The 19,034-nt window shown below is 44.9% G+C and overlaps 2 protein-coding genes across 2 annotated transcripts in view; one reads left to right on the top strand and one right to left on the bottom strand.

Annotated features, from left to right (window-relative positions):
- LOC141489498 (putative PIP5K1A and PSMD4-like protein) overlaps positions 1–855 on the bottom strand; it is a 58,680-nt gene extending 57,825 nt beyond the window's left edge. The window contains exon 1 of the mRNA XM_074190087.1: positions 711–855. Within this exon, the coding sequence (XP_074046188.1) occupies positions 711–813 (103 nt within the window). The 5' untranslated portion in view covers positions 814–855. The remainder of the gene's footprint in view (positions 1–710) is intronic.
- An 8,365-nt stretch (positions 856–9,220) lies between these two features.
- On the top strand, positions 9,221–18,982 carry VPS72 (vacuolar protein sorting 72 homolog). Its single transcript, XM_074188801.1, has 6 exons — positions 9,221–9,464; positions 16,093–16,245; positions 16,456–16,570; positions 17,505–17,681; positions 18,020–18,164; positions 18,393–18,982. Exons 1-6 carry the CDS (start codon positions 9,348–9,350, stop codon positions 18,778–18,780), a joined length of 1,095 nt encoding a protein of 364 aa, XP_074044902.1. The 5' UTR covers positions 9,221–9,347; the 3' UTR covers positions 18,781–18,982.
- The last annotated feature ends 52 nt before the right edge of the window (positions 18,983–19,034 follow it).

Genomic DNA, 19,034 nt, shown 5'->3' with positions numbered 1-19,034 from the left:
TTCCTAGATGATAATGGCAAGTCTAGTTAGACATCATACATTCATTTCTATTTTCCCAATCCCTGGGGGGGGGGGGGGTGTCAGACTTTAAGTGAAGGGCCTAAAAGCAGTTAAAATGAGTCTCAAGCTTAAAGTCTTTCCCAAAATATATGCAACATAAATAAAATTTTGCCTCATGAGCTTAAGAAAGGCTTTCCAGCCGGCCATTCAGTTTAGGTGCGACAGTCAGGTCCCTGAAAACCATCCGATGTATGCAGAGAGAGGGGGAAGGGGGGTCGGCCAGAAGTGGGGATCACCACCCCAGCGCCTTTCGAGGCGGACTGGAGGGAGCCGCCTCCCAGCTCCCGGGGCTCTCTTTCCCGACAGGGGACTGCCACCCCAAGTTTCTGGGCCCCCTCCCACATACACTGCGCTGTTTCTCCTTCCGGGCTCTTCTCCCGCGACTGCTCAGCCCACTCCGGGTCCCCCCGAGTTCTCCAGGCCGCCCCGCGGTGCCCCCTCGGGGGCCTTCTTGACCAGCCCCCACTTTGGCCCCCACATCCCGCCCGTTGCAAGCCGAGGCCCCCCTTTGCCTCCCCGTCCCTCTCTCGCATAGGAGCCCCCCCTTTCGGGCACCCACTCTTCGGCCGCTCCTGCGCCCCGCTGCCATGTCCCTTTGGGGGGGCCCTGGGGGCGTCTCCCAAGTCCGTGGCCGGGCGCCCCCTCCTCACCTATACCGGAGGTGCTACTGCTCCCCAACTCCAAGGAGGTCCCGGTAATCGAGGTCCCGGTAATCGAGGTCCCGGTAATCGACGACCCGGAGAACGACGCCATCTTGGCGCCCCCTCCCCCCCACCGGGCCCGCGCCCCGCCGCGGCTCGGCCTTTCCCTCTGCCCGGCGTCGAGGCTCCCCGACAGGCTCCGCAGCAGCGCGCTTCCCGCCGGCCGGCGCCCCCTCGTCGAGGGCCTCCCGCGGACGCGTCCGGCCGGCTCCGGCCCCGGCTCAGGAGCGCACCATCAGCCCGGCACGGGGGGGTTCGCCCCCTCGCTCGGACTCCGCCACTTCAGGGATCTCAGCAGCAACTGCTTTCTCCCTCCACCCTGGAAACTCTTTGGTGTCGCCCGGACCACTTTGGCCACGCCTTCGGGCGGAACCACACCTAAAGGGAAAAGGGGGCGTGACAGATCCGCCTCCGAGCGAATCGCAACCCCTGCCGGAGACTTGTTTATCGTCCAACTCCGCAGCTCCACATTGGGTGCTTCGAGAAAGCCGGGGCCGCGCATGCGCCTGGGACTCTCCCTACTTCGCCCGCGTTCCAGCCCACACTTTCGGGGGGGGCGGGCGCAGAAGGACGGGGTGACCAATCTGGGAACGCCTTAGTGTCACGTGAGGCGGACCTCTCCCGCCCCAGCAAATCCCCGGAGGCTCTGGGGGAGGGGCGGGGAAGCCAAAGAGGCTCGGGCTTCCTGCCTTACGGTGGCCGCGGTGGGCCACTCCGGGCGCCCGGCTGCGGGACCGGTGAGCGTTCTGTGTTCACCCAGGGGCCCGCGGCAAGAGCCCTTCTCTAGGGAATTCCTAACAAGCCTCGGAAGTCAGAGCGAAGTCACGGGGCGGGTTCCGGGGCCCCCCGACACCCATCGCGGTCATTGGGCTCTCTCACGAGTGGCCGGAGGCAAGCCAGACGCTAGTAGGCGGGTGACGCGGACCCCCGTGGTCGGAAGGCCGCAAAGCCTTCGCGCCGCCCCGGCTCTCCTCAGCCCACGGCCCTCGGAGGTCCACAGGAAGCTCGGCCTGAGCCGGAGAGAAGGGGTGCGGGGACCTGGAGCAGGGGACGGAAAGGCTGCCTAGATACTGGCCGGCCTCGGCCCGGATGCTTGCGTTCTGCCGCTTTCTCTAGGGCCGGAGGGGCCCGGCCCGGCCCGGCCGCGGAGCTGGTCCCCGGGGGGAGCGCCCAGGCGCTGCGCTGCGCTCTGCCGCCACCTGCCGGGCGCGGCGGGCTGTGCAGGGAGGGGAGCGGGGGACCCCGAGGACCCCGAATTTAGTCTGGTGGCAGACCCGGGCGCCCGCCCCGGCGGCACTTCTGACTCGCAGCGGCCCCGGTGGGAGTTTTTGTGACAGATCCTTAAAGTGCTTTGGCAAGTTCCTTCTCCAGCTCATTTGACAGATGAGGAAACTGAGGCTAGCAGGGTGAAGTGACTTGCCCAGGGTCACACAGCTAGCCTCAGGCTCTCTCTGACTCCAGGAAGGCACAGATGCCCATGATCCCTCTAGGGTTCGGTTATTTTATCTGTAACAGGAGAGGGTCGGCCCTGACTCTTTGAGCTGCGGAATAGAGGAGATTTGAAAGTGGTTGGGAAAATTCTCCCAAAGAAGATGAGACTCCTGCCCCCAAGGAGCCCACGCTTCCCTCCATGAGCCGAGTCCCTTCCACCACCTGCAGTTATGAGAATAAAGTAGGATTCGGTGAACACTGGGCAGATCTCCACGAGCCTGTCCACAGGGAATCCAGCCAAAGGAAGGATCACAATCAGCAGTCACATCTGGATCCAAGACAGTGGAATTTGGGTGACTAAGAGCCAGGCCCAGGAAATCTTAGTTTCTCTATATATACACTAGAAAAGGAATCACAGAAAAGAGTAATTATATAATCATTACTTATTAGGAGGGGTCAGAAAATGGTCATATTGAGGGATTCCTCCTCAATTTGACTCACCCAGAGTAGGTATGCTGTTCATCAAGGCAGTCCTCCCCCCCATCCCTGCTCTGCAGTTCTTGGTTTGAGTCATAGCCCCGATCTTCCCCAGCAACATTCCTGGCATAGCACATGAGGACACGGGATGATGTGGCAGGGTGTGGGGGCAAGGGTAGGGCAGATTGGCTTTGCACTCTTCAGGAAATGGGTAAAGGGGCTACTCTCCATTTCCACTAGAAAAGGGGAAATGACCTGGTGCCTCTAAAAAGAATCACAGACATAATCCTATATATATATATAGAGAGAGAGAGAGAGAGAGAGAGAGAGAGATGAGAGAGACAATTTGGCACAGTTGATTGATCCCCAAAGCACTTTTAAAAACCTTAAGATGCTATATAAATGTCACCCCTCTACTAGATCTACACATCCTTCTACTGGAGAGGGATTTCTTTTTTAATTTAGTGAGGCTGGAGGGGGCAGAGGAGAGGTAAATTTAGGAATGCTTTTTTCTCCCCCATTTTTAAATTTTTTTAAATGTTTTAAAAATACAAAATCGAAGCAACTTCACAGGAAGAAATACGACGTTAAACTCTAACCTAGCTACCCCTTAACAGGTTGGACAAGATTGCCCACTTTCAGCTCTAAAATGTGCTTCTATGAACTTATCTTGATCTGATTAAGGGTTAGACTCCATTGATATCTTCTTAAAAGTAATTGCTTTTGCTAGGCAAGAACACTTTTATTGAATTGATCAGTCAGAACCAAGTATGAACAGGGTCCGTATATTTCAAGTCAGTCTATCCACAGACACTATAACCTGCTGTTACTTGAGTACTTTTTTCTTTTTTTCAAAGATTTTATTTATTGTATTACAATTTTTTCCCCTGATCTTACTTCCCTCCTCCCACCCCCCCACAGAAGGCAATTTGTCAGTCTTTACATTGTTTCCATGTTGTACATTGATTCAAATTGAATGATGAGAGAGAAATCAGATCCTTAAGAAAGAAAAATAAAGTGTAAGAGATAGCAAAATTACATACGATAACGTGTTTTTTTTTTCTAAATTGAAGGTCTTTGATCTTTTTTCAAACTCCATGATTCTTTCTCTGGGTACAGATGGTATTCTCCATTGCAGACAGCCCCAAATTGTCCCTTGATTGTTGCACTGAAGGAATAAGCGAGTCCATCAAGGTTGGTCATTACTCACATGTTGCTGTTAGGGTGTACAGTGTTTTTCTGGTTCTGCTCATCTCACTCAGTATCAGTTCATGCAAATCCCTCCAGGCTTCCCTGAATTCCCTCCCTTCTGGTTTCTACATATGCCACAGTTTGCTAAGCCATTCCCCAATTGATGGACATTCACTCAATTTCCAATTCTTTGCCACCACAAACAGAGTTGCTATGAGTATTTTTGTACACATGATGTTTTTACCCTTTTTCATCATCTCTTCAGGGTATAGACCCAGTAGTAATGGTATTTCTGGGTCAAAGGGTATGCATATTTTTGTTGCCCTTTGGGCATAGTTCCAGACTGCTCTCCAGAAAGGTTGGATGAGTTCACAGCTCCACCAACAGTGTAATAGTGTCTCAGATTTCCCAACCCTTCCAACAATGATCATTATCCTATCTGGTAATATTAGCCAGTCTGAGAGGTGTGAGGTGGTATTTCAGGTTCTTTAATTTACATTTCTCTAAGGGGTGGCTAGGTGGCGCAGTGGATAGAGTGTAGGCGCTGGAGTCAGGAGTACCTCAGTTCAAATCTGGCTTCAGACACTTAATACTAGCTGTGTGACCTTGGGCAAGCCACTTAACCCTATTTGCCTTGCAAAAACCTTAAAAAAAAAAGAAACTAGACTTTTGTCAGAAATATTAATTGTAAAGATTGTTTCCCAGTTTAATACATTTCTTTTGATCTTGTTACAGTGGTTTTGTCTATGCAAAAGCTTTTTAATTTAATGTAATCAAAATTATCTAGTTTGTTTTTAGTAATATTCTCCATCTCTTATTTAGTCATAAACTGCTTCCCTTTCCATAGATCTGACAGGTAAACTACTCCTTAATCTTCTAGTTTGCTTATAATACTGTTTTTTATGTATAAATCCTATATCCATTTTGATCTTATCTTGGTATAGGGTGTGAGATGTTAGTCTAATCTAATTTTCTTCCATACTAACTTCTAATTTTCCCAGCAGTTTTTATGGAAGAGAGAGTTTTTAGTCCCAATAGCTGAATTCTTTGGGTTTATTAAACAGCAGATTACCATAATCATTTCCTGCTGTTGCACCTAGTCTATTCCACTGGTCCACCACTCTATTTCTTTTTCCTTTTTTTTTAAATTTATTTTTATTGAAGATATTATTTGAGTTTTACAATTTTCCCCCCAATCTTGCTTCTTCCCTCCCCCCACCCCCCCACGGAAAGCACTCTGTCAGTCTTTACTTTGTTTCCATGTCGTACCTTGATCCAAATTGGGTGTGATGAGAGAGAAATCATATCCTTAAAGAAGAGAAGAGAAGTCTCAGAGGTAACAAGATCAGACAATAAGATATCTGGGTTTTTTTTTCTAAATTACAGGGAATAGTCCTTGCACTTTGTTCAAACTCCACAGCTCCTTATCTGGATACAGATGGTACTCTCCTTTGCAGACAGCCCAATATTGTTCCCGATTGTTGCACTGATGTAACGAGCAAGTCCTTCAAGGTTGAACATCACTCCCATGTTGCTGTTAGGGTGTACAGTGTTTTTCTGGTTCTGCTCATCTCACTCAGCATCAGTTCATGCAAGTCCCTCCGGGCTTCCCTGAAATCCCGTCCCTCCTGGTTTCTAATAGAACAATAGTGTTCCATGACATACATATACTGCAGTTTGCTAAGCCATTCCCCAATTGAAGGACATTTACTTGATTTCCAATTCTTTGCCACCACAAACAGGGCTGCTATGAATATTTTTGTACAAGTAATGTTTTTACCCTTTTTCCTCATCTCTTCAGGGTATAGACCCAGTCACCACTATTTCTTAGCCAATACCAGACAGTTTTGATGACTGATGCTTTATAATTTTAGATCTGGTAGGACTAAGCCACCATCTTTTTTTTTTTAGGGTTTTGTTTTTTTTTTTTTTGCCAGGTAATGGGGTTAAGTGGCTTGCCCAAGGCCACACAACTAGGTAATTATTGTCTGAGGCCAGATTTAAACTCAGGTACTCCTGACTCCAAGGCCAGCATTCTATCCACTGCACCACCTAGCTGCCCCAAACCACATTCTTTTGCACTTTTTTTATTGAATCCTTGGAAATTCTTGACTTTTTATTTCTCCATATGAATTTACTTTTTCTAATTCATTGAAGTAATTTTTTGGAATTTTGGTAGGGCATTAAACAGGTAGTTTAGTTTTGGTAGAATTGTCATTTTTATTATATTAGCTCAACCTATCCATGAGCAGTTGATGTTTGCCCAGTTATTTAAATCTGATTTTATTTGTGTGGGAAGTGTTTTGTAATTGTTTTCAAAAAGTTTCTGAGTCTGCCTTGGCAAATAGACTCCCAGATATTTTATATTGTCTGAGATTACTTTGAATTGGATTTCTCTTTCTAGCTCTCCCTGCTGTATCTTGCTAGTCATCTATAGAAAAGTTGAGGATTTTTGAGTATTTATTTTATATCCTGTAACTTTGCTAAAGTTGCTGATTGTTTCCAGTAATTTTTTGGATGATTTCTTGGGATTCTCTAGGTATACTATCATGTCCATCTGCAAAGAATGACAGTTTTGTCTCTTCCTTTCCAATTCTAATTCCTTTGATTTCTTTTTCTTGTCTTATTGCTGAAGCTAACATTTCTAATACCTTATTGAATAGTAATGGTGATAATGGGCATCCTTGTTTCACCCCTGATCTCATTGGGAATGCCTCTAGCCTCTCCTTGTTGACTATAATGCTTGTTGATGGTTTCAGATAGATACTGCTAATTATTCTAAGGAACAGTCCATTTATTCCTACACTCTAGTGTTTTTAGTAGGAATGGGTACTGTATTTTGTCAAAAGCTTTTTCAGCATCTGTTGATATAATCATATCATTTCTTATGGGTTTGTTGTTGATACAATTAATTATGCTAAGTTTTCCTAATATTGAACCAACCCTGCATTCCTGGGATAAATCCTACTTGATCATAATGTATTATCCTAGTTATAACTTGTTGTAGTCATTTTGCTAAGATTTTATTTAAGATTTTTTTGCATCTATATTCAGCAGGGAGATAGGTCTATAATTTTCTTTTTCTGTTTTAACTCTTCCTGGTTTAGGTATCAGCACCATATTGGTGTCATAGAGTTAGGCAGAGTTCCATCTCCCTATTTTTCCAAAGAGTTTATGTAGAATTGGAACCAATTGTTTGTTCTTTAAATTGAATATTTCTAATAAACTAAATTTTGCCTAAACTGTAAAGAGGCCATGAGTTAACTATATGTGTATATTATATACTATATTAATTATTAAATATATTGACTATATTAATAGATAATATATATAATATATATGCATGTGTATGTATATGTATACACAAATATTTGGAGAGTAAGGCCAACTAGTCCAATCTCTGTCTAAATGTTAGAAATTTTCTTATCTAGGAGCTTAGAGTGATTGTGACTAAATTCATAACTTTTCATCTAAAATATTCTCCCTAAAACTGAAGAGAAGAAAACCATACGAATCTTTCATGCCTCCAAGGTGTAAAACAAGCTAATTATTGTAATATTACATCATATATATATACGTGGGTTTTTATATGTGCTGTGTAATATATATACATACACACACACACACATATATGTATGTATTATAAAGTACTGTATAAATGTATTGTTGGTTGTCCTCTAATCCCCTTTGTATCCAGAAGATTCACTTTGCTTTGTGAAGGTCTTTAGCATAATTGATAAGACATTTCTTTTAATGGAATGCATGATATCCAGCTCCTCAGACCCATCTTCAGTTGATGGCCACTCCCTTGATAGGCAAAGCCAGAAAGTAGCTTTTCAGATCCTGCCTAAGGTATAAGCTTCTCCAAGGTACAACCAAGGGATAAATCTCTCCAATACTCCATTTTGAAGTCCAGTTTTCTAGTTATCCTCCCACATACACCTATATGAGTAACCAGCTTAGAGAAATATAAATAAATATGCATGTTGACCTAATTCTGTTTTGTTCTTTCTTGAGTTCAGTTCTGAAGGTTAATGTTTGTCCCTTATTAGGACAAAGTCTGAAGATTAATAGATGTTTCATTTGTGATTTTAAGGTCAAACTCAAAGAAATTGTCAACATCATCATTATCATATCCAGTGGAATCATAAGAATTATAAAACATTGCTAAGTGCCTTATGTATAATAATAAAAAAATAACTATAATAGTGCTTACAGTCAGACACTGTATTAAGTGCTTTACAAATATTATCTTGAGTGACATATCAGTCCTATAGATGCGGTCAGTGGACTTCTCAAAGTAGTGTCTTGCTCCCTGGCAAGGACTGGGTAGATCCCTGCCCCTTGGGGGAACAGTATGAATCCCTATCAGGAAAATAATGGATCCTTGCCCTAGCCTAAAAGGATAAAGTCTGAGTTACTGCCCCCATCAATAATATCTAAAAAAGCTCATCCCTTAACTCATACGAGTTGCTTGTCTTCCTTTGGGAAGCAGCCGGCTCTGGGGGGAGCATGATCCCTCAAATAACCTCTCACCCTCCATATACCCTTCTTGACTGCTTGTCCGTGATGGCCCCTCTCCCTTTGATAGCTCAGCCACTCTTGGGGAGCATGATCCCCCCAACTATAGCTTTCCTTAGTGCTCATCCTCCCATGATGGCTGCTGCTGCTGCTCATCCTTCCCTTAGCTTTCCTAAACAAACTTTTGTTCTAAATTCTTCCGAGTCTTGTGGGCCAGGAGTCCCTGAAGACTTTAGCAGACACACTTCCTGGCAACACTTATTCATGTTACTATCCCCATTTCTCTCCAATCTCTATATGTATGTGTGCACATATATGTGAGTGATGACTACACATGGCTGTTGCTAAGCAATCACGTGAACGTGTCCCTGTGAGGACGCAGTCCACGCGACTCAAGAGAATAAAAGCTTCTTTTTTGAATTATAAAGATTTTATTTGCGTTTTACACTTTTCCCTTACTCTTACTTCCCTCCCTCCACCCCCCACGGAGGAGAGTCTGCCAGTCTTTAGATTGTTTCCATGGTAAACACTGATCCAAACTGAATGGGACGAGGGAAGCAACGAAGTACAAGAGATAGCAAGATCAGACAATAAGATATCAGGGGTTTTTCTACATTAAAGGGAATAGTCCTCGGTCTTTGTTCAAACCCCACATTGCAGCTCTACGGCCGCCCCCTCCCCACTAGGAGCAGAACCAGGACCCCGCGCCCGGCCGCGCAGTTTACTGGAAACTTCCGAGGGGGAGGGGCTGTGGAGAAGTGGGCGGGCCCTAGTGGGAAGGGGCGGGGCTGTGGAGGCCGGGCGGAGGGGCGGGGCGGGGCGGGGCCGCCCGGAACTCGGCGCTCGGCTGCTTCTGCCTGTGACGACTTCCCCTTTCCGGCGGCGAAGCCGGGCAGGCGGAGAGCGCCGAGCGCCGAGCGAGGCCGGGCTGCCGCCGTGACGGCTGGGGCCGCAGGAGGCGGAGGCATGAGCTTGGCCGGGGGCCGAGCGCCCCGGAAGACCGCCGGGAATCGCCTGTCTGGGCTCCTGGAGGCGGAGGAGGAGGACGAATTCTACCAGACCACCTACGGGGGCTTCACCGAGGCGAGAGCCGGGCCGGGCGGGGGCGGGGCTGCGCGGGAGGGCCTCCACGGGGGCGGGGGGTCGCGGGCCGGGGGCCGGGGGCGGGCGCGGCGAGGGGCCTCCCCGGGCCGGCCCCGACAGCGCCCAGCCCTGTGGCCCCGGACGAGCCGCTGCCCCTCGCCTGCCTCAGCTGGCCGCGGGGCCGGACGGGGCCGGGCCTGGAGTCGGGAGGTCCTGAGTGCAAATCCGACCCCAGACACTTGACCCTTGGGCAAGCCACCCGCTCCAGGGCCGTCTCCAGGCGTCCTGGTCCCGGGCCAGATGATTCTGGAGGAGACAGTGGGAATGATGACCCAGCAACCCCCCCAGTCAGTAACCGCGCTGGACACGGCATCACCTCCCCAGGTCGTGGTCCTCTTGGAGAAGGAAGGCCACACTTAGCAGCTCACGTTTATGGAGCATTTTATCCTTATTATTTCATGATGCCATCTAATCGCCCAGGCTTGAGAATGAAACGAGAGGACGTCTGTACCGTGCTTAGTGCTGCCTGGCGTCATCATCCTCATCATCTCTTCCAAGAGGAATTACAATGAATTTTAAAGATTGCCACTTGCCATATACATAACACTAATTATTATAACGTCATTGTCCTTTCATATGCACATGAATTAAATTTGAGGGGGGGGCTGAGCTGTGCTAGGCCATCAGCCTCACTTTCTCTCTAGAGCCATGGGGGTCTGGTGACCAGATATGGATCAGGAGGACTGGAGATGGTTCTGGATGCGGTGGAAGACTTTGGCCTTTTTCACCTTAAGCTCTTTCCTGGCTCACAGTATATCTGAGACAATAGCCATTCAGTGATTAAGGCTAGGTAAGAGAGAGGGAGAGAGAGAGACCAAGAAGGACCACTTATATCTAGTCTAAAAAAAATATGTGAGGGCAAGAGTTTCTCACTAACTATGGCAAGTATGAAAGAAATGAAGCAAAAAAATAGCCTGTTGTGCATGGTCAAAAAGAAAAATAATTATAATAACAGACATTTATATAGTGCTTATATTTGTCCAACCTTGGGCTGAGCTCTTATTTGACTCTTACTTGAGTCTTATACAAGTCCTGTGAGATAGGAGTTATTATCAACCCCACTTTACAGATGAAGAAACCAGAAGACTGAGGCTCCAAGAGGTTAATAACAATCACTTATAAAACTCTTTTACCAATATCTTCTTTAAAAATTTAAATATTCTATTTATTTGTTTTGCTAACTTCATGCAATATAGTTTTTTACCAATCATTTTTGCAAGGTTTTGAGGTTTACAATTTTTCTCCCCCCCTCTCCGATAGAAAGCAATCTGATATAAGCTCCATATTTATAACCATGCTAAACATAGATCAATATTGAACATATTGTGAGACAAGAATCAGATCCAAATGGATACAAATTTTTTTTAGGTTTTTACAAGGCAAATGGGGTTAAGTGGCTTGCCCAGGGCCAAATATTCTTTTATATTTATCCCCATGACAACTGTTTACAGATGGGAAACTGAGGCACAGAGAAGTTAAGTGACTTGACCAAAGTCACCCAGTTAGTAAGTATCTGAGGTCAGATATGACCTTAGGTCTTCCTGAGTCCAAGTCCAGAGCTTCATCCATGGGGCTGCTATGGTTTCTTTACTAATTTCTTTCCCAGAGTCATAGCACTAATAAATGTCTGAACTGAGATTCAGTCTTTGCATCTTTTGGACCCCAAGAGCAGTGTTCTTATCCACTTAGGAGATGGATATTATTAAATAATTAATTTGTGAACATTTTGGGAGTGAGCTGATGATTACATGATAATTACCAAGAATGAATAAGAAACAGTTGGTAGAGCACTGCGCTTGGAAACAGGAAGACTTGAGTTCAAATCCAGCTTCCCACTAGCTGTGTGATCCAGTCACTTAACCTCTTCCTCAAGATTCCTCAGCTGTAAAAGGATAAATCCTCATGTTGTTATGAGGATCAAGTGTGATAATATTTGTAAAGTGCTTAGCTACCACAGTTTCTGTGGTAGGCACTATCTAAATGCTAGGCTGGCATATTATTATTACACCAGACTGACTTCATTGCATCGTAAATTTAGAGCTGGATGGTTCTCAATAAATTTAGAGCTGTAACGGTCATGTAATCTATCTAACCTTTTCATAATATGCATAAAGAAAATTAGGTCCAGAAAGTTGTTACTTAACACAGGTTTACATAAGTAGTAAGCAGAAAAGTCTGGATTTAAATTCGGGTCATCAGACTCCAAGCTTAGTGTTCTTTGTCTTCTGTACTGGTTTTGTTCTTTTTTTAAAAAAATTATCATAGGAAAACTAACCATGGTCTGCAAAGTATATGATAGTACTTAATGATGGCCTTATGTTCAAGATGAAGAGATGGGAACTCAATGATAGTATGTTAAGAGAAATTGTGGGTAGTTGAAGCCTTCTACCCAGAACAGTTTGATTAATGGATCTTCTCACCTGGGACTTTGTCCCCTGTTTCTTGCTGTTTTATATTTTTTCATCAAAGTGTGTGAAGGCACAGATAGCTTATTTATTGAATTTGTAAATAATCTCTATCGCCCACTCTGGTGTTTGTCTGGACATGAATTTCCAAGAGTCAGGTCAGGTAGACAAACATATCCAAACACAAAAGGTTGGGAAGTGAAAATCTGCCAACTTTATTTTTGGAAACTCAGACTTTTTATAGCAAAAACTTATCTCAGGAATGCCTGGTTAAAGGAGACCCAGTTTTTCAATTTCCTGGGTAAATTTACAATATTTGTTCTTAGAAATATGCATACTTCTCTATCAAAGAAACCTTTTACAACCACCTCTGGAGCCACAGATTATCCTAGGTCAGGGTTCACTGATGAGCAATGAGCAATAATCCACACATATCTTTGATGGAAAAAAGTCACCAAGTATATGTGAATATTACTCCCTGGGGTTAGCCCTCTACAAATCTCAAGCTAAGAGAAAGTTTTGGATGACACATTTAGGGTTCAGAACTTGTGGCCTATTGATGTGTCATGAAATTTCACAGACATAAATGTAAAATACAGCTCCAGGGTCAAAACTTAAAATCTGTGGGTTACAGAATGGGAGCGTTTACATAAAATAGTAGGTCATAGTTGGAAAGAGATCACAAAGTTCATTTGGTCCAACTTGGGCCCACGTGGGAATCCCCTCTATGGTATTCCTGTCAAGTGCTTTCTCAGCCTTCTAATGGATGCTTCCAGGAATGGGGAACTCAGCTCCTTGCATCAAAGCACACCCCAGTTACAGGCCAGCTCCAATTGTTAGAAGAGATACCTTTACATTTAATATTAATTTGCTCTTGTGTCTGCTGATTCATTGCTCCGATTTCTCGTCTCTGAGACCAAGTCAACAACTACTCCTCTTCCATGAGAGTCTTTTCAAATAATTGAAGGCAGTTGCCAGGTCCCCACTTAGATTTCTAATTTAATCTTATTTCCTTCAACTGACTGATGTCTTGTCTTGTCTCCGTTCTTGTTGCTTTTTTATGTATGATCTCCCCTTCTGAAATATGCCTGTCTGAAGATGGTATTACACACCTGCTCTGAATGGAGCAGGGGGCAGGGGAACTTCTCTAACTTCCAGTTAGACCCTTGGCCTCTCAAAGTGGCCCTAAAATGGTAGCAGCTTTGTTGGATGCCACATTACGCTATTGATTCATAATTAGCCTCAAGACCCCAAATCTTTTTTACATGACCTGTTAGGGTCCATCCTGTTCTTGTTCAGTTTAATATTTTGAGCCTAGTTCTTGGGCATTAGCCCTATTTCATTCACTGAAAACTCAATGCAAATCGTCATTGAGACATGGCTGCCAAAAAAACTAATTTGGTTTTAGGCAGCATTAAGTAGAGTGTCCAGAGAGAGGGAGGTGATAATCCCATCACATTCTGTAGAATCAGTCTTCATTGGAAGTGGAGGGTTTAGTTTTGAGAGCCCTTGACAAATGGGAGCAGATCCATTAAAGCATGGCATGGATAGAAATAGTAGAAGAAATCAGTTGTTCAACCTGGAAAATCTTCCTTCAGTTGGGATATGTCTTCAGATTTAAAAAAATATTATATGGAGGAGAAACTGTACCTGATGGCTGGAGCTCTGGAAGAAAAAAAAACTAGGAAGTGGCAGGAAGCAAATTTTAATGTTGTATAAAATGGACCTTTATTTTTTTTAACCAATTAGAGTTTTCTTTAAAAAACTACCTTGTAAGGGGCGGCTAGGTGACATAGTGGATAAAGCACCGGCCCTGGAGTCAGGAGTACCTGGGTTCAGATCCGGTCTCAGACACTGAATAATGACCTAGCTGTGTGGCCTTGGGCAAGCCACTTAACCCTGTTTGCCTTGCAAAAAACAAAAAAAACCCAAAAAAAACTTAAAAAAAACTACCTTGTGAAGAAGTGTGTTTCCCATCATAGAATCTAAGCAGAGGATGGTTAACCATAGGTTGAGGCTATATTAGAGAGGGTTTCAACACTGCATAAGGATTAATGTAAATCAGAAGTGTCAGACATGTTTGAGCCTTGCCTAAACCAGATTAAAATGTCATTGGGAAATATTTAATAAAATAAATAAAAATACAGTAAAATATAGATGATAGTATTATGTGGTTTTCTAAGTCAACATGCACCAGCAGGAATCATAGCAGCCCCGTTTCTATTTGAGTTTGGCACTAACAGGTCTCTTTTTTAAAAAACGCCATTTCTTTCCCAAGTATCCCAACCTATCATATTAAAGTCTGAAATTGTATTCATAGTCTTTCCTCTAAACCCACTTCTTCAATCAATACTGCTCCCAATTTTTTTAGGCTTTCTCATCACATCTGATTAATCATCAAGTCCTGTCACTTCTTGGGACACTGCTTCTGCTTTTATCCAGGCCTTCATTAATTATCTTAGACCTCTGTCCTATCATAGCTATATTCTCTTAACTGGTTTCCTTGCCTCTAATCTAACTCCTTTCTGATTTGCCCTACAAGCACTACCATTTTAATCTTAAAACTCACTCCCTTTCTGGTCAAAAACTTCAAATGCTCCCTCTTAACTTTGGGATCAATTTCTTAGCCTTGCATTCAAGGCCTTCTACAATATATTTCCAACTTAACCTTTTTATCCTTATTTTCTCCTACATGAATCCTTTCCTTAAGTCAGATTAGTCTAATCATTTGTCCTGTAATTTCATTATGCCACAGCTATTCCTGCTTTTATTTTCGCCGATCCTGTGTCTGAATGCCCTTTCTTCATCTCTAAATTAGTCTATGACCTTTACTTCAAGGCTTAATCAGGTTCCACCTTATTACTCCAGCCCTTGATGACTGTACTTCTTTCCAAAGCACATTTTGCCCATATCTCTTCCTTATGCACCATTCAATATTAATTACTTTTTTTCATAGGCAATGTGGTATACTGGAAGGAGCCCTGGATCTTGGGTCTGAGGACCCAGGTTCAAGTCTCAGCTCTTCCACTTCCCATCACTTATGTTCGCTAAGCCTCAGTTCCTTGATTTTTAAAATGAAGGTATTTGTATTCCCTACTACACAGCATTGTTTTTAGAATCAAATAAGAGAGCATATGTAAAATACTTTGTAAATTCTTGTGGAAAAGTTCTCTATGATTGTGAGCTTTTATTATAATGTGCTGTCTTCTCAACCAGACTGTAAAATCCTTGACAATGAGACCAAGGCTTCTTCATCTTACTCTTCTGCACATATTAGGTGCTTAATAAATGTTTGTTGATAGTGAGCATTTGGTAAACATTTTAGGGCTATTATATGCCATCCCCTGCAAGGCACTATAGAATATAAAGAGAAAAATAAAAATGTGCTTGCTCTCTCAAAGAGTTTAAAGCCCATTGGTGAAAATTATAGATGTATGTGTATCATATTCAATTAGCTAATGCAAATCAGAATATACTGAGTATATAAGAGAGTAACAAATAGTTATGGAAGTTTAGAAGATAAAAAAGTCATAAAATTTATAGAATGTTAGAACTGAAGAGGTATGGGAAGAAATAAGGCTTTGGACTCAAAGCCTTGGCCTCTGGATTCAAAAAATCCAGTATCTTTTCCAATGGAGAATGAAGTCCAAGAGAGTATTAATATTTCCTAAGCATATTTCTAGTCATCAGATGGGCTGTGCAGGGCAGATATCAGTTACATTTTACAGGGAAGATAACCAAGATTTTAAGAGGTTCATCCAGGCTCACAAATAAGATGTATTGGAGGTAGAATTAGGAGTTTTTATTGTTATAAGCAGGGGTGGGATACATTAAGTAGAATCTGTCTGGGTAACCTTGATGGAGTTTTGTTGTTGTTGTTACTCAGTCATTTCATTCATGTCTGACTCCTTGTGTCCCCCACTGGGGCTTTTCTTGGTAAAAATACTGGAGTGATTTGCCATTTCCTTCTACAGCTCATTTTATAGATGAAGAAACTGAGGCAAATAGGGAAAAATGACTTTCTCAGGGTCACATAGCTATTAAGTGTTTGAGGCTGGATTTGAACTCAAGTCTTCCTGACTCCAGACCCAGTACTCCTGACATTAAAAAGAGTGATGGTATTCTATGTTGACCAAATTTTCCTTTTCTCCTTCCTCCTCCAGGAGTCTGGTGATGATGAATATCAGGGGGACCAGTCAGACACAGAGGATGAAGTTGACTCGGATTTTGACATTGATGAGGGGGATGAGCCAGCAAGTGATGGGGATGCAGATGAACCAAGAAGAAAGCGTCGTGTAGTCACCAAGGCCTATAAGGTGGAGTGGGGACCTCGGGGTTGAAGGGGGCCATGCCAGCTCCAGTTTTCTTGGCATCTGAAAGCTCTTACTGTCTTTCGCCAATCTTCTAGATTTTCCCTATTCCTACCAAAATCCCTCAGTCTCTGGGTTCCCTTCTCTAGGCCCCAGATTCTTGTTTCTTCTCTTTATCCCTTCAGCCCTTGGTCTCTGATCCCAATCTGCCCCCAGGAGCCTATCAAGAGCTTGAGGCCTCGAAAAGTAAGCACCGCAGCTGGCAGCTCCCAGAAGGCACGGGAGGAGAAGACGCTGTTACCCCTGGAACTGCAGGATGATGGCCTTGACAGTGAGTTGGGAGCTGTTTAGAAAGAATGGGGAGACTGTATCTCCCCATCGGAATGTCTTATTGCAGTTGAGCTCTGGAAGGGTCCACCATCTACCCCTCCAGATCTAGAATACTGTGGTGGACCCATGGTGTTGACAACAAAGGCAAAATAAACCCAGGATTTCCCCAGGTATGAGGCCTTCTGATGAGTACAGAATAAAGAAGCTTTCGGGGGGCAACTAGGTGCCACAATGGATAGAGCACCAGCCCTGGAGTCAGAAGGACCTGAGTTTAAATTTGACCTCAGACATAATTACCTTACCATATGACTTTGGGCAAGTCACTTAACCCCATTGCCTCACAAAAAAAAAGCTCTCAGTACAGAGTAAAGAAGAGACTCAACTCGGTTCTTTCTCTTAGGGAGCCTGTTGCTTAATTTTTGAGAAAAGATTAGTCTGTAGATAAAATGTTACAGCCAACTTACTTGGGGTAGTCACTTTGTGGGCTAAATCCAGCAAATGTTTAATTCCAGGCTGGCAGCTTGCTTCTGGGACACATTTCCTTGTGTTCTAAGAAGATCACCTTAATTGATGCTAGCTGCTTCACCACAAAGTTAGGAAAACAAACCAGCAATAAATGGCATTGAAGTGATGTGTCCTTCTCAAACTCATGGCTAAACCATAATATGAGAATTGTAGGATTTGGGGCAGAAAGGAGTCCCAGAGTCACCTAACCTGAGTCCTTCACTTTGTGATGAGGAAACAGAGTCTCAAAAAGTTAGTGATTTGTCCAAGGCCACTTAGGTAGGAAGTGGTAGAGCCAGGGTTTAAAAAGTGGATGAAAGGGAAAAGGTGGTGTTGGGGAAGGAGCTAAGAGTATGACAGCGGGGATAAGTTTCTTGGAGGAGGCTGTCCTAAGCTAGGAGATTTCCCCCTTTCCCATTCAATCTCTCTAGGCCGGAAGTCAATGCGCCAGTCAACAGCTGAGCACACTCGCCAGACATTCCTTCGAGTCCAGGAGCGACAGGGCCAGTCCCGGCGCCGAAAGGGTCCACACTGTGAGAGACCATTGACACAAGAAGAGCTCCTCAGAGAAGCAAAGATCACAGAGGAACTCAACCTACGTTCTCTTGGTCAGCCCCGGGGCTTGGGAGATGAGAGGTGGAGAATGGGAGGCAGGAGCCAGGAGATCAAAGAGAAGCTGAAAGTAGAGGGGGATGGAGGTTTGATGTAAGGGATGCAGTGGGAAGAGGCGAGGGCAGCTGAGGAGCTCCAGGGCCAATGTGAATTGTGAAGCTGGGACTGGAGGGCAGGGAGTCAAGGGAAGACTCTAGAGAGGCAAGGAGGCAGAGCCAGGGGGAGGAAGGAAGGGAGACCCTAAGAGAAACCCTAGGAGACATGGCCTGGGGAGAGGACTGAGGTGCACACGTCCCTAGATCAGGATGGGCCTGACTTGCCTTCCATTCCCCAGAGAACTATGAGCGACTTGAAGCTGATAAAAAGAAGCAGGTTCACAAGAAGCGCAAATGTCCAGGGCCAGTCATTACCTACCACTCCATGACGGTGCCCTTGCTTGCTGAGCCGGGACCCAAGGAGGAGAATGTGGATGTGGAGGGGTGAGTAGGAGAGATTCTTCTCCATCTCACACGAGCATTGCTCCCCCTATTCTCTCCTCCCCCTCCTCTCTTACTCTTCTTTTCTCTCCTCTGGTCCATGGGTCTCCTTTGTCCTGGCTTGCTTTTACCTGTCTTTTACCTGTCTTTCTGAGTCTTCCTTTTCATGTTTGTCCATCCCCCCCATTTCCCTCTCTTCATAGATTTCTTCTTGCCTCTCCCCGCTCACAGGCTTGAGCCAGCACCTCTGGTCTCCATAGTGGCTCCTCACACTGGAACAGGGCCAGTCATTCCACCTGCCCGGTGCTCCCGTACTTTCATCACCTTCAGTGATGATGCCACATTTGAGGAGTGTTTTCCTAGGGGTAAACCCCCCAAGATTCCCGTGCGTGAAGTCTGTCCTGTGACCCATCGTCCAGCCCTGTACCGAGATCCCGTCACTGATATTCCCTATGCTACAGCTCGAGCCTTCAAGATCATCCGGGAAGCCTACAAGAAGTACATCACAGCCCATGGACTTCCACCTGCTGCTTCTGCCCTGGGCCCTGGCCCACCACCTCCGGAGCCCCTACCTGGGCCAGGGCCCCGGGCTCTTCGCCAGAAAATCATCATCAAATGAAAGCATGGCTGATCCTCAGAGATCTCTCTTTTGCCCTTTGCCACCTGGACCTTACTGACCTCACCTCTCAGCCTTCCTCCTCTATCTGTCTCTTGCCCTCGTTCCCATCTTGGACTCCTTTTTCTTTCTTCTTTCCCCCAGGGTGACCTGCCCGTGTCCTGTCTGTATTTTTTAATCTAATAAAAATAGGAAAACTCCTGTCTGATAAGCCTTCTGTGGAGTGAAGGAGGAGGGACATTTGTGTATGGGCAGCC

This window comes from Macrotis lagotis, chromosome 5, assembly GCF_037893015.1.
Source record: "Macrotis lagotis isolate mMagLag1 chromosome 5, bilby.v1.9.chrom.fasta, whole genome shotgun sequence".
Classification (NCBI taxonomy): domain Eukaryota; kingdom Metazoa; phylum Chordata; class Mammalia; order Peramelemorphia; family Peramelidae; genus Macrotis; species Macrotis lagotis.
This window is presented reverse-complemented; position numbering and strand designations above follow the sequence as displayed.

Bases quoted from the DNA above. Each gene is read 5' to 3' on its own strand.
- VPS72 (XM_074188801.1), top strand. From the start codon at position 9,348: ATGAGCTTGGCCGGGGGCCGAGCGCCCCGGAAGACCGCCGGGAATCGC. The intron at 9,465-16,092 runs GCGAGAGCCGGG...TTCCTCCTCCAG, and splicing joins CCTACGGGGGCTTCACCGAG to GAGTCTGGTGATGATGAATA. The intron at 17,682-18,019 runs GTCAGCCCCGGG...TCCATTCCCCAG, and splicing joins ACTCAACCTACGTTCTCTTG to AGAACTATGAGCGACTTGAA.